Source organism: Terrapene carolina, unplaced genomic scaffold (genome assembly GCF_002925995.2).
Source record: "Terrapene carolina triunguis isolate 2854851 unplaced genomic scaffold, T_m_triunguis-2.0 Scaffold374, whole genome shotgun sequence".
Classification (NCBI taxonomy): Eukaryota; Metazoa; Chordata; order Testudines; family Emydidae; genus Terrapene; species Terrapene triunguis.
In genome coordinates, this window is record NW_020664725.1 from 17,982,601 (window position 1) to 17,995,887 (window position 13,287).

Below are 13,287 nucleotides of genomic sequence, written 5' to 3' on the forward strand. Positions count from 1 at the left end.
TTGCTTATCTGGAGAGATTGGGCCTCCCTTCTGAATGCAGATAGCTGGATTATGCAGAAGCCAATGTGCAATTAACCATCATAACAGGACAGGGAACCTAATGGATTCAAGTCAGGACAGTGCTGGCAGGTTATGAAGCTAAGTGATCTGCATTTATGTGGGGTGAACTGTCAATCTACAAGGCCTGTGGGTTGTATTATTGAGTCTCCATGTATAGGGTGCAGTGTGAGCCTACAGGATATTGACTGGCACAGTCTGGCCTGTATGTATAGGACTTTTCTCTAAATGCAGGCCCTCAGGATTTGACCGTATGCACTCAGGGGGATGCAGACTGGGACTCCAGCTTCGTGCCAAAGTAGTTAGCTGCCTATGCACTGCAGTAAGACCCTTATTTCCCCTCCCTTCCATGCTAGGGGCCCATTCCAGCCCTAAGGACTCATCCCTGAGAATGGTCCTTCCATCCCCCAGTACCTCATTAGTTGGGAATTGGTCCTGCTTTGAGCAGGGGGTTGGACTAGATACCTCCTGAGGTCCCTTCCAACCCTGATATTCTATGATTCTATGATTATGCCAGCCCAGGAGAGGCTTATGGCATGCCTCAGCTGCCCATTGGTGCCCCTGCTTTGGGGATAGCAAACACTGAGGCACCGTGCCAGCTGGAGGTTTATAGCGCCCTTGTTAATGTGCTGTCTTTCTCTCTTCAGAGTCTACATTGGGGAGTGCCTGACTCTCACGCCTGTTCTCTCTGACCTGCGAGTTGATGGTCTCTGTAGGGCTGGGGAGTGCATAAACCCTCAGGCAGTGGCTGGAGGAATCAGGTTGTGGGAGGAGGCATAAGGGGTGAGACGGGCACAGCACAGACAGGATGGGAAGGTTGCTCCTGCATATCCCCCTCCCTCCTAGCAGGAGAGCGAGAGCTTCTGGGCACTTTGTCTGCCCCAGCTATAGGGAGGCACTTTCCACTCTGAGCAAAGCTGGGTTGGGAGCCTGGGATTCCACAGACGGCTGGGTCGAGAGGGAAGAGGGCCAGGTGGGTGCTGGGAATCCATCTTGCTTTGCTGTGGGAACAGCTCAGAGGGCAGCACCCCATTTTCTGAGAATATTCAGATTTAACCCACTCCAAACATGGGGCCTGGCTTCCTAACCCAGCCCCTTCTGTGTCTCTTGCATCCGAAGAAGTGGGTTGTAGCCCACGAAAGCTTATGCTCTAATAAATTTGTTAGTCTCTAAGGTGCCACAAGTACTCCTGTTCTTTTTGCGGATACAGACTAACACGGCTGCTACTCTGAAATGTGTCTCTTGGCTCAGCGGGAAGCCGATGTTGTCCTTGCCCCAGGTAGTCTGGTCCCCAGAATGGGAGGGAGGTAGTTATGAAAGCACCTACAGCCCTGTGAATCCACAGCAGCAGAGCGCAGGAATGTCTGGGGCAGTCCAGCGTGGTTGGGGTTCTGCCAGAGCCTGCGCCCAAGGCCAGGCTGTGCTTGGGCCTGAACATCCACCCCCAATATTATTAATCATCTTTGCTACAGTAGTGCCTAAGGACTAAGCAAGCATGGGGCCTGCTGAGCTAGGTGCCAGAACCTGGCAAGCTGCCCTTGCCCCCCTTGTGAATCCTTCTGGTGGCCAGCGCAGTGCAAGGGGGCCATCAGGTGCCTGGTGCAGGCTCCCCAGGCTGAGGCTGTGGAGGGGGCAGCTAGGCACTATGGGTTCCTGAGGTACCAGTCAGAGGCAGGTGTCTATCCCCCTCTTTTATCCAGGGCCTTTCTGCCTGAGGCCATCCCCTCTGTTCCCCCAACAGGGAGCTGACCTGGCCCACAGGTGGAGCCCACACCCATCCCTCTCTTGAATGTCCTTTGCCCTCTGCAGTGCTTTCCCAGGTCTCCCAGCCTGTCACAGCCTCTCCCAGCCCAGTCAGGTCAGGATCATCAACCGCCATTGCACCCATGGGGAGACTGAGGCGCACGGAGGGTGTATGTCTTGACGAACGTCATGCAGCGTGTCTGTGTCAGCGGCACAACTGGGAATAGAACCCAGGTGTCCTGATACCACCGGGTGTCCTGACTCTGTCCTGTGTTATAACCACAAGACCATAATTCTCCTCACCCAGACTCAGAGGAGGATGGGGGATCCTTTCTCCCAGGCTGCATCTGGCTGGGGTGGGGGAGGGAGCCCTGTTTACTCAGAACTGACTCAGGTTGGAGCTGCCGTTTGCACTCAGACTGCCTGATTCACCGTCCAGAAATAGCCCTGTGGAGTGTGCGTGGAGAGCCATGCAGCTCTCCAGCCTGGGGCTGGAGTCTGTGTAATTAGTCTGTCTCTGACTCCCAGCTGGTCACGTGTCTCCCGCGGGGCAGCGGGTTGGCACCCTGCATGGGGTGGTGCTGAATCCAGGTGGGCGAGAGGGTGAAGGTGAATTGCTTCCCTGCGGGAACATCCGACGGACCATGAAAGTGGGTCTGGATCCCTCTGTGAGTATATGGACCTGAGGGGAGGAGGTTATGTGGGGGTGGGGCTAGCAGGAGCAGCTGTGAGCGGGGTGCTGAATCCCTTTGAGCCACGGGGAGCACTTCTCTTGCGGCTGCTGCAGTTCACCCCCTCGGTCTCTAGCCAGGGTCAGTGCAGGTTGGAAAGGCTGCTGCAAGGCTTTTTGTGCACCATTACCCCTGGTTTTCCTTTGTTCCTCTCCCTTTCATTGCTCTGCCCTGACCTTTGCCCCGTTCTCCTCCCTCGCTCTACCTGGGCTGGGAATGCACCTGGAGCAGCGTGGGTGCTTGCGCGGCTGTGCTATGCCAAAACTAAACGCACTCTGCACTGTGGCCTGTCAGTCATTGTCCCAGGACTGGAATAGCAGGGGGCTGCAGGTTTGGACTGAGGGCGCTGGCAGAGCTGTGGGAGGGAGGTCGTCATTGTCCCTCTGATGCTATGTGTGGTGCCTGCTGCTGTACAATCAGTCCCTGATTTTCATCCCTTTCCGAAGGAAAAAGCTGGCAAGGCCCAGTGTCTGCTATCTGGGCTCTTCAGAGACTTCGTCTCAACTTGCAGGGCTGTTTAACGGTTGGCGGCACCTTTGTGGCATGTGACCCGTATCTCTGTGGGTCCATCAGGCCACTGGCTTCCCAGACCAGTTGAGATTGTCTGTGAGACTGAGCTGGTCGGGGCTGTGAGTATGTGTCTGCATATGTGTATGTGCACACACAGCTATTCTTGCTTCCTTAGCAGTCTCCTGCACTGATTCACAGGACAGCACTGGCGTCTGCAAAGCAGGTGGTCACTCATGCGCTCAGGCAGGCGATGGGAGCAGCCTGATGGGAAGGAGTAGAGGCCAAAAACCTTTCGGAATAAATTTCTGGGATTGGGATTGTCAGGCCTTGGGAAGTAGTAACAAGGGGTTGCAGGCACCTGGTGGTGGGATGGGACTGCTTGGGAAAGCACCTCAAGGGGTAGCCCAGTCCCCTGCATACCAGACAAGTGCCATGTGGCTGGAGGTTCCTTGCAGCGTGAACAGGTACCAGTTAGGGACAGAACATGGATTAGTGGTTACAGCAGGGCACTCAGAACCTGGAGTTCTGGGATCAGATCCTCCATGGACCTGGTATGTGGTCACGTTAACCTGTATGAAACAAATGATTCAAACAAACCCTTCCTCGTCCCTCCCTTTCCTGTACATTGGAGTGAGTAATAGCACTGTACTCTGGCCCAGAGCCAGGAGTGTCAGGAAGCAACATCTGGCAGAGGGCGGGGGCAAGAATGTGCTAGGACTGGTTGTGTTGTGTGCACACTGTGTAACTAATGAGCGAGGGGGCCACTCGTTCACCCAGGTAAATCTGGGGAGCTCTGCAGGCTTTTAGATAGACACATGTGTCCTCTCACCTCCCAGGAGTGTGTTAATGAATGGGAACCAAGTCCCTCGGCACCAGGTGGGGATTCGTGGGGCCTTGGAGAGGCCCGGTCCTGCCCCTCATGATCTACAGGGGATTGAACACTTCACTGTGATTAGGAATTGACTGGTCCTGGCAAGTCTGTTTTGTCTCGGTGCTGCTTCTCTTTTGGGGGAGGGGATTGCTTACCTTTTGTAAACAGGGGGTCCCATCTGGGGTGTGATTTGCAGCAGTGTACTAGAGCTTGAGACGCTGCAGGTGACCTTGGACACTGCAGAGAGAGGTGGGAAGGGGATGGGTCCATGCATTCTGCTTCCCGAGGTGACTAGCAGTGTAGATAAATCCCTGCTATGAGAGTATGATTTTTGTCCTGAGAACATCCCCTTAATAATACGGCACCGGCTTCTGCTTGGTTTCCTACTCTGGTGGGAAGCAAATGCTGCCAGACTCCGGGGGCTCAGATCATGGGAGAGAGAGTGCTGTGGAATCAGTGATTCTGGGCTGGAAGCAGACAACAAAAGCCATGGAGGGAGCTGGCAGAAGCAAACCCTTCCTCTGGTTGTTGCAGAAGCAGCTGCCCCAGAAGCAGGTGGGATGCTGTGTCTGGGTTGATTTTCTGGGGGGATTCGAAGAGGATGAGACATTTGTTGGGGTTCCCTTGTTTTCTTTTTCCCCTCCCCAGATGTCCTGGAGCAGCTAGATGAGCTCCATTGAAAGCAGTGGAGGCTGCACCTATATCTCCTTCGATCCCCACTGCAGGGCAAGGCAGGCTGGCTCCACACCCATCCTGTGGAGAGGAGGACTCTGGGTGCCTGCCTCTGGGCTATGTGAAGCTGTGCTGCTGAGCTTTCTCAGTGTCCAAGGCATAAAGCTCAGACTGAGCTTCACCGCTCCAGGTGCCCTTCTGGCCAGCACTGCCTTGATTCAAATCCGAGTCCTGGGAGAAGCCCTGCTCTTGAAACAGCCCCTGGCACCAATAGGCAATTGTCTCAGGTCCCTGGTTCAATTGAAGAAGAGCGTTAGTCTTATTTTGGCTTTAAACCAAACTTAGTTCAGTTTAACTTTAGTTGCTTAGGAATCAGTTTAAACTAAATGGCAGTCGGAGCATCCACACACTGGCCTGCTACAGTTCAACTAAATGGGCTTAACAAACAATTTAAGCTAAACCAGTGCCACTTTCTCACGTACGCCCAGACCCTGCCCCATGACCTTGCAGATGAGCAAAGGGCTGTCTCACTCAACCTGCCTGCTCCTCCCCACAGGGGTCCTCGTCCCATGCAGCATGCTACCCCAAGCTGGTGGGCCAAGACTTGTGATGGGGAGCTGTGTGTTCATCCAGTGGTGGGAAGAACAGGGCCAGTACGCAGGGGATCGAGGGGTGGGGGTCAGTGTTTTAGTCCAACACAAGTATCACTTCAGGGAGTTTGATGTCATAGGGTGATGCAGGGATGGAGTGCAAGAGGGGAAAGCCCCGGACAGTGGGGCCTGGGTTCACATGCCTCCCAGTTCCTGCTCGCTTGGCCCCCCCATATCTGTGTGAGGACCCATCCCAGCAGGCAGCCCACCCACACCTTCCTCCCTGTAACCCCTGCCCAGGAGCGCCAGCGCCTGGAGACCATCCTGAACCTGTGTGCGGAATACACCAGAACTGATGGCACCACAGACACAGGCAACTCACACCAGCACTTCCCGAGTGACGGAGATGCCACCATCAACATCCTGACAGCCAGGAGGCACTCCAAGGGCTCAGCCAGCCTGGCTGCCTTGGGCCTTGGCAAGGCCATAGAGGAGACTGGAGAGGCCACAGGGCCCCAGCAGAGGGAGAGCCTGGAGAAATCAGATGAGGAGAATCTGAAGGAGGAATGTAGCAGCACAGAGAGCACGCACCACGAGGTGAGGGGAGGCAGGGCCCAGTGCGTGGAGAGAACCCACCAGGAGGGATGGGGGGTCAGGGCCTGCCCAGCATGGAGAGCACCCACCAGGAGGTGGGGGGGACCCTGCACGGCGCAGAGCACGTACCACAAAGTGCGTGTGGGCGGGGCCCACAGCACAAGAGAGCACCTGCCCTGAGGTGGAGGGGGTGGAGTATTTTTTTGGGGGGGGGGGGAGAGGGGGCGTGTCCTGCAGGGGACCCTGCTGCAGGGGACTCAGACGTGCTTATGACCCGAGCTGGGCATGGGCAGTGATGAGTTTCTGGGTGTGTCAGAGGAGGGAGTGGCTGTGAGCTCTGGGGCAGGGCTCTCTTTTTGCTGAAGTGATGTGCGCACTCCCTACTCTGTGAATAGCAAATAAGCAGTCCCCCAGTGACATCACCGTTTCTCCCAAGCAGCACGAGGACTCGACAGGCTCCAAGACCAAGGAGGCTGCCCTGCTGGAGGAGGAATGGGTGCGGGTGCTGGGCCACGTGGATGAGCTCAAGAGCCATGTCAAGGAGCTGGAGCAGCAGCTGCAGGAGTCGGCTCATGAGGTGGGGGGGGGAACCCTTTCTACTGCTCCTGGTGTGGGGGAAGGGTGCAGGACACCCACTGGGGCCAAGGTGGAGCCCTGCACTGGACAGGGGTGAAGGGCCCTGGCTGCGGGTTCAGAGTGGAACAGTGCTGGGGTAAGTGCATCCGGCATCCCCAGCCCCACTTCTCTGGAGTTCTGTGGGACTCTGCCTTTAGAGAGCTTTGGCCGGGCTCCACTCCCCTTAGACAGGGGAAGGACCCAGACCAGAGCCTTAAATCTGACCCCTTTAAAGTTTTGTTTGTTTTGGGGGGGAAAGAATGGAAGGTCAGAACTACCCCTGACAGGTTGGGTCTGGCTCTGACTTGAGGCTTCATGGGGCCTGACTCTAATTCCCATGTTTGATGGAGCAGAGATCCAGTGGGGAGAGCATGTGAGGTCTGAGAACCATTGAACCTGAGCCATTAGCCTCAGCCCTGACCTCCATCTGGGCCTGACCCAAATCCAGTTGCCCTTCTTGGCTCATCTCTGCCAGCAGAGCCATGTCCCACCCAGGTGTTGCTGTGCCTCTGGGGGGCCCTGCCGTGAGGTTGGGAGATGAGGGCTGGCATGGGCAGCACTGCTGTAACATGGCTGTGTTTGCCTAGGCGGAGATGGAGCGGGCATTGCTGCAGGGGGAGCGGGAGTCAGAAATGATACAGCTGCAGCAGGAACAGAAGATCGTGCAGCAGCTGCAAGAGAAACTCTGCGAGCTGGACTCCAGCATCCAGAAGGAGCGGGACAAGGTAAACCCCAGAGCTAAGAGTTCCCCTGTCTGTGCCTTGGAGCAGTGAGTGCAGGGTGCACCCCACAGCCCCCCCAAGGGGCTGCTCAATCTCAGGTCCCCTCTCTGCTGGAAAGTGTTGTCCCTGCGCACATACTTCTGGCTCCGATGTCGAAGAGACTGACCCATCTGGTCACCCGCTGATCTTGGAGGAGAATGGCACGGGTTCTGTGCACTGCACACACTGGCCAGCCGTCCCCAAGAAAGCTTGTGTCATCTCCCTCTGGGCCCCCCTTCTCAAAGGGTTTCCCATCACCTCCTGGGTGGGCATCTCAAGTGCCATTTCCATGCGGAGGGGGCTGCCCCAGGCACATTCGTCCCCAGATAGGAGGGGCTGGATTTATTGCAGCCAGCTTGAGACAGCACTTCCTCTACTCAGAGCATTTCCCTTCTCTCTGCCGTTGTCTGGGATCCTGGGGCAGACTGGCCACTGGCTTGGGAGCTTTGTCAGCCTGTCGGGGGTTGGAACTGTCCATTCTTGGGGCTCTGGTGGGGGAGGGCAGCTCCTTTCGGTGCTTGGGGTGCACTTTGGGAGTCACCTTTGCACTCGTTGAACCTTTCCACAAGGTGCCAATCTCTGGAGCTTTCTCTGTTGGCCTCAGCCTTCACCTGGGCAGCACATGGGTTACTGGCCCATCATGCCCCCTTGCTTCCTACACTGGCCTTGGTGTATAAGGTTTTGCAGTGAGTTTGTCAGTTCTCTATATGCCCCACCAATCGACAGCTCCAGGTGCTCATGTGCAAGTGGTGATGAAGCTGCAGTGCTTAGCTTGCTGGAGACCCTCATGTCGCTCCATTTAAAGCATCATTCAGCTTTGACCATGATGCCACCATGGGGTCATTAATTTCCCAACTTGTTGGCTGAGACGTGGTTCCCAGAACGCTGGAGAGGAGGGGGAACAAGAGCCAGACTTCACCTTCCAAAGACCATTATCTCAGCCTCCCTTCCAGATCTGGGGTCTTGCTTGCTCCATGCTTCTTAACAGTGGAAACAATACCTCCACACCCATGCAGAAACGCACACAACTCCAGAAAGAGATCTGAATGCAGTTTCCTCTGTGGTACCCATGGCAACCTTCCAACCCTCACCTCTGAATGTCCCCTGCAATAACCTCTGCAGGACAAACTGTACCCCCATTCCCATCAGAAACTGCACCAAAACCCCCCTTCCTGCTGATGATTTCTGCCCTTCACAGCAACAGAACCCTCTGCTGGTGCCCCCTCAGAACTGCATATCCACACAGGGACCTATCTCAAGGAGTCTTGTTGGAGATGATCCATTCCCGTGCAGGAAGGTAACTGGCTGCACTGGAGCGCAGTCCCAGGCTTGCTGGAATGCGTCACTCTGTGGAGCAAGGATCAGTGGGAGCTGAGCACATTCCCAGCAGTGAGATCAACTTTCACTCTCCGTCCAGCTCTCTGAGAACCTTTGCCCTTGTCCCTCCAGGGATTCCGTACTGCCCCACACAGTGAATGGATGTTTGTGCACTCCTTGTCCTCTCCATGGCAACCCAGTGGGGTGTAGCCATGCTGGCACCATGGCTGGAAATGCACCAGGTCCTGATTCATTTCATTGGTGATTATTTCTGAGGCTGGACGAGGTGAAGCCTGTGAGTGGCAGGACGCAGGCAGCCCCTCCCGCACAGATGCGATGTGCTGGGGTTGTTTTTTTTTAAATTTTACAGCCCTTTTAAAAACCATTCCTAGTGAAACAACCGGCTCCATATGGAGTCAGGAGAGTGACTAAAAGAAACCACACTCCCAAAGTCTCTGCCGTCTTAACCTTCGCTTTCCTAATCAGTCTGCACTAAACTCTCTCTAACAGCGCCCACTCTGAAATGTCTCTAATCCCTCATGCCTCTGCATGCTATGGGGCCCCACATAACCTCCAGCACTTGCGCACACAGCAAACACCTGGGCTTAACTAGGGCAGCTGTTCTTTAGCAATGCTGTGTCCTTGAGACACGTCCTCTGAGCCGCCCTGGGCCAGGAATCAGTGCTTCTGGACTAGCACCTAAATCCACCCATTCGTATAAATTCAGATTTCCATTAACCCTGTGGGAGCATGTGAGAGAGAGACGTGGATCACTGTTCATAATGTTCCTGGTTTTTAAATTTCCTTCTGAACATTTAATCACATAGTGCAGACAGAGGAGAAGGTGCAGGGGGCACATTAGGGACAGTCAGAGTAACCGCAGCTGGACTTGTGCCTTTGGGAATGTTGTTTGCTTTACACAAAAGATGATGAAAAATCAAAGCTAATAGACTTTGATATTTGACTTGGGTTGAGAATTGAAGCTTTCCTACATGATCTTTATTCACCCTGGTCTGAGGGAGCAGCATGGAAATGCACTTCACTAGTGAGCAGCCCCATTGGCTGCTCCTCTGACCAATTAGACCCTCTCTGTGACAGCTATGTGACTGCTTACCAATTGTTAGTGGCATAGCATCCCCGGATCCAGGTTAATTTGGGGACACAGTTGCCCATTCTAGCCTAGCTGTAACCAGCTCCTTTGACCCACTTCTGATTGTAGTGTAGATGAGTTCCTGGTGTAGCTAGTAGCCTACCCTGTGTGGCACTGACGTGGATTCTCATGTTGATAGGGGGTCTCATGCTCTGTCTCTGTTGGTTACAATGGAGTGTTTCCTGGCCTCTTGCTAGGAGTTGGCAGAGGGAGAGGGGGATTGGGTTAGCTCGTCGGAGGATGTTACTCCTACATTGTTCTGCATCATGATTCTGATGGTTTAACCCCCCCCCCCCGCCCCCCAAGGTGAAGGAAATATCCTGCGTGACATTTTGGCTCTGCAGGTATTCTTGGGTTCTTTCATGGGGCTAACTGGGCTGATGTGAGCTTCACCATGGAGAGCTAGTTGCAGGCTGAGCACCTTGGGGAGCAGGGATGGATTTGCTGCCAAGTGGCTTGTTGGTAGCCACAAGGTATCATAGAGACGAAGGGTGTAGTTCCATTCCACCTGCCCTGGTGTAAATGTGGGGTGACAGTGATGTAAAACTGGTGTGAGGGAGTGGAGAATCAAGCTTGGAACTCTCTAGGTCACCACCTCCCTCCCCTCTGCAGGAGCATTCATTATGGTCTGTCTGTTCTGTGGAGATGCCCCTGTGCCCCGCACCCAGTATGCCCCACTTCATACTGGGAGCTGTATATTTAACGGTTCCTGGGAGCTCCTTAATTCTAAGGAGGATTTTGCCTGTGGCTTTGATGTGGTGACTCTGCTTGCAATCTGGGGTGAGTCTGACCCAGATTGCAATGCAGAGCAATGAGGCATCTCTGATTAAAATGAGCCTCCTGGCTTTCACACTGAAGTGCAGTAGACACCTTGAGTGCATGTGGGTTTCTTCACAGTCTGGAGACGTGACTCACTCCGCAGCACTTTGTCAAGTTAAACAAGCCATCTGGCATGAGGATGCTGGCATGCTTGCGGATTGCTAAAAGGCAGCAGACTACTGCAGGGATGAGGAGGTGGCAGGGTACTTGATACAGCTCTGCCCAGGAATTCTATTGTCACTGAGAAGCAACTGACTTAAGTGGATGTAACTAGCTGGGCTTGTATGGCAAATTCTATTCTATGAATAGAAATGAATTGTGTGATCTCATGCATGCGCATGTGTAGATAGGTATTACAGTGTTGTCTGAAATGCTGGGTGGTCATGAACCTTACTCACATCAGTCTAGTGCAGGACATCTGGCAATGTTTGGCACTGGAAATTTGGACCCCAAAAGCATAACATTAGTGGTTAAAGATTTCCTAGAAAACTGCAGGAGCTTGTTTAGATGAGCCCAAACCCTCCATTTAGTAGCCTCTGAGTGTGATGGGGAGAGCATGGATCTCCTGTTTTGGAGACAGCCCACAGCCTTCCAAGGCCTGTACTCATGTTACTGTATGGAGGGGTGGTACTCAGAGTTATAAGGTGCAAATACTCTGAGGGGTTGCTTTCTAGTGCTTAGAGTATGGGTCAGGGAGTCTGGACTGCTGGGTTCTATTCGTGGCTCAACCACTGACTTCCTTTGTGTTCTGAAACAAGTCACTTCACTTGTTAGTGCCTCAGCTTACCTACCCATAAAGTGGGTTTCATAACACTTCCGCTCACAAAAGTGTTGGTAGGGGTAATCCGCTTCTGTTTCTGACTCTTCAGATAAGAGATTCCCTAGATGCCACAGAACATTTTGCCATACATAGGTAGATGTTGTAAATGCTGGTGGTCACAGGTTCATACTTTTTTTAAAAACAGTTGCCCAGGTAGCCAGCACTCGGTGCCGAAAACCAGAAATAATAAATGCTAGAGCTGAGCCCAAACTAGTCCCAGATCTTTCATTCATATTTTAAGACCAGAAAGGACCATTAAATCATCTAGTCTGATCTCTTATATAACACAAGCCAGATCATTGTATCCAGTTACTGCTGTCTTGAGCCCAATACTAATATAATATAATATAATACAATATAATATATTGCAATAATCTGACTATCCCAAACTTCTCAGCAGTTTAGATCCAAATTTGGGTCCAAACTTCATGGCTCAAACCATTTGTAACATATTCCGTACTGCCCTGCTGGTGCCACCCTGTAAATAGACACTTGTGCCCTGTCCAAGCAATTACTGCCACTGTTGTTATCTCATTCAGTTGCCAACTTCTCAGCGAGTCCCAGGGGTTGTCTCATGTAACTATGGATTTGAAAACAATGCAGGGATTGGAGGGAATATTCATATTTCCTCTTTCTAATTTGCACTAACTGGTCTCATCATTCTGCATTGGTATGAGAGAGAGTCTCACGTTACAGGGTTTTGATGCAGATTTACCCCAAATTAGGGGTAATCCAGTCTGGGGTTTCCCCCATTCAATTTGGTGGAGGTAAAATGGGCAGGATGGGAGGAAGGATCGTCATGGGGCTATTGCTTGGGAAAGGGAGTCAAGAGTTTCCCGGTTCTCCAACTGGCTCACTGTGTGACATTAAGCAAATCACTTGCTGTCTGCCTCAGTTTCCCCACCTATAAAATAAGTATAAACTCCCCCGGACGTCTTGAGACCAAAGTGCTGCTCTCATTGGTTACATTGCATTGCTTTGTTAATCCAGGACACATGAACAGTGGGTTTTTATCATCAATTTTTATGCTGGCAGAACCCCCAAAAGAACCCTAGGAACTGCAGGGGACTCAGCATCTCTGAAAATCCAGCATGTTGATGCAGGACTGAAGCCAACTACATATTTAAACTGGGTGGGAGAGTGGGGTGTGAACCTGTTTTTTCCTCTCTTTAGGCCAGAGACAAGTGTCCTCTTTATATCCTCTCTGTCACTAACTCACTGAAATAAAACCTGAAATGTTCCCCAGGACCCAGGGAGTGAACCTGTATTAACTGAGAAAAGATTGGATCTTAGTCTCTCGTTTTTCATGTTGTCCATAAGGAAACCAGAATGCCAGGATATCCCTGTCTATGGAACAGGACATTTGACTGGTAGTGTCATCTCTACATTTGACCTGCTTTACAATTATTTGATGGTGTCCTGGATTCGAAATATCTGTTATAAAATGTTCTTCCTGAGACTTACTTAAAACAAAATGTAAGGCCTACGAAAATGCCCCTGATGACAGGCTGTGCAGGACACCTAATTGACACAGCCATTCCCAGTGCTGTGCTGACATCATCCCTGATGATGAAGCTGTGTTAACAGTAATCGGCTCGAGGCCTAGAGGGGCCTGGTATGTGCTTTCTGTAAAGCCTTTGTGTTGAGACGTGAGACTGAGGTCCAGTCCTGCGCAATAACTGTTCTAATCCAGTCCAGCCCTGGATGCCAACTGCTTTTGCTTTTTAAATCTTTTGGAAAATGCCTCTTTGACATGCCCTTCCCCTGTCCCCCTTCTCTCTCTGGCTTGAGCCACTGTCTAATTCTCCAGCTTCTGCATGGCGCGGATTTGAGAAGTGTGTTTTCTCTCTTTTTTTTGTTTTGTTTTTTGTTTTGTTTTGTTGTTTTTTCCCTGATTCAGGAAAGGGCAAAGGTTGATGCTGAAAGGAAGGAGCTGGAGAAACTCCAGGCGCTTTACAATGAGTCGAAGAGCCAGCTTGATAACTGCCCTGAGTCAATGCGGGAGCAGTTACAGGACCAGATGAGAAGGGTCAGTGT

General features: G+C 52.5%; 1 protein-coding gene across 24 annotated transcripts in view; it reads left to right on the forward strand.

Moving 5' to 3' along the window:
• The window catches only part of PHLDB1 (pleckstrin homology like domain family B member 1), a 108,290-nt gene that overhangs the window by 64,800 nt on the left and 30,203 nt on the right, over window positions 1-13,287 (forward strand). For 13 of the 24 annotated variants that reach the window (XM_024207331.1, XM_024207325.1, XM_024207324.1 and 10 more), the window contains 5 exons: window positions 5,475-5,771; window positions 6,205-6,345; window positions 6,971-7,108; window positions 8,343-8,441; window positions 13,151-13,279. In XM_024207331.1, coding sequence (XP_024063099.1) covers window positions 5,475-5,771; window positions 6,205-6,345; window positions 6,971-7,108; window positions 8,343-8,441; window positions 13,151-13,279 — 804 coding nt within the window. The remainder of the gene's footprint in view (window positions 1-5,474; window positions 5,772-6,204; window positions 6,346-6,970; window positions 7,109-8,342; window positions 8,442-13,150; window positions 13,280-13,287) is intronic. The other 11 variants (XM_024207342.1, XM_024207343.1, XM_024207346.1 and 8 more) reach the window with 5 other exon arrangements.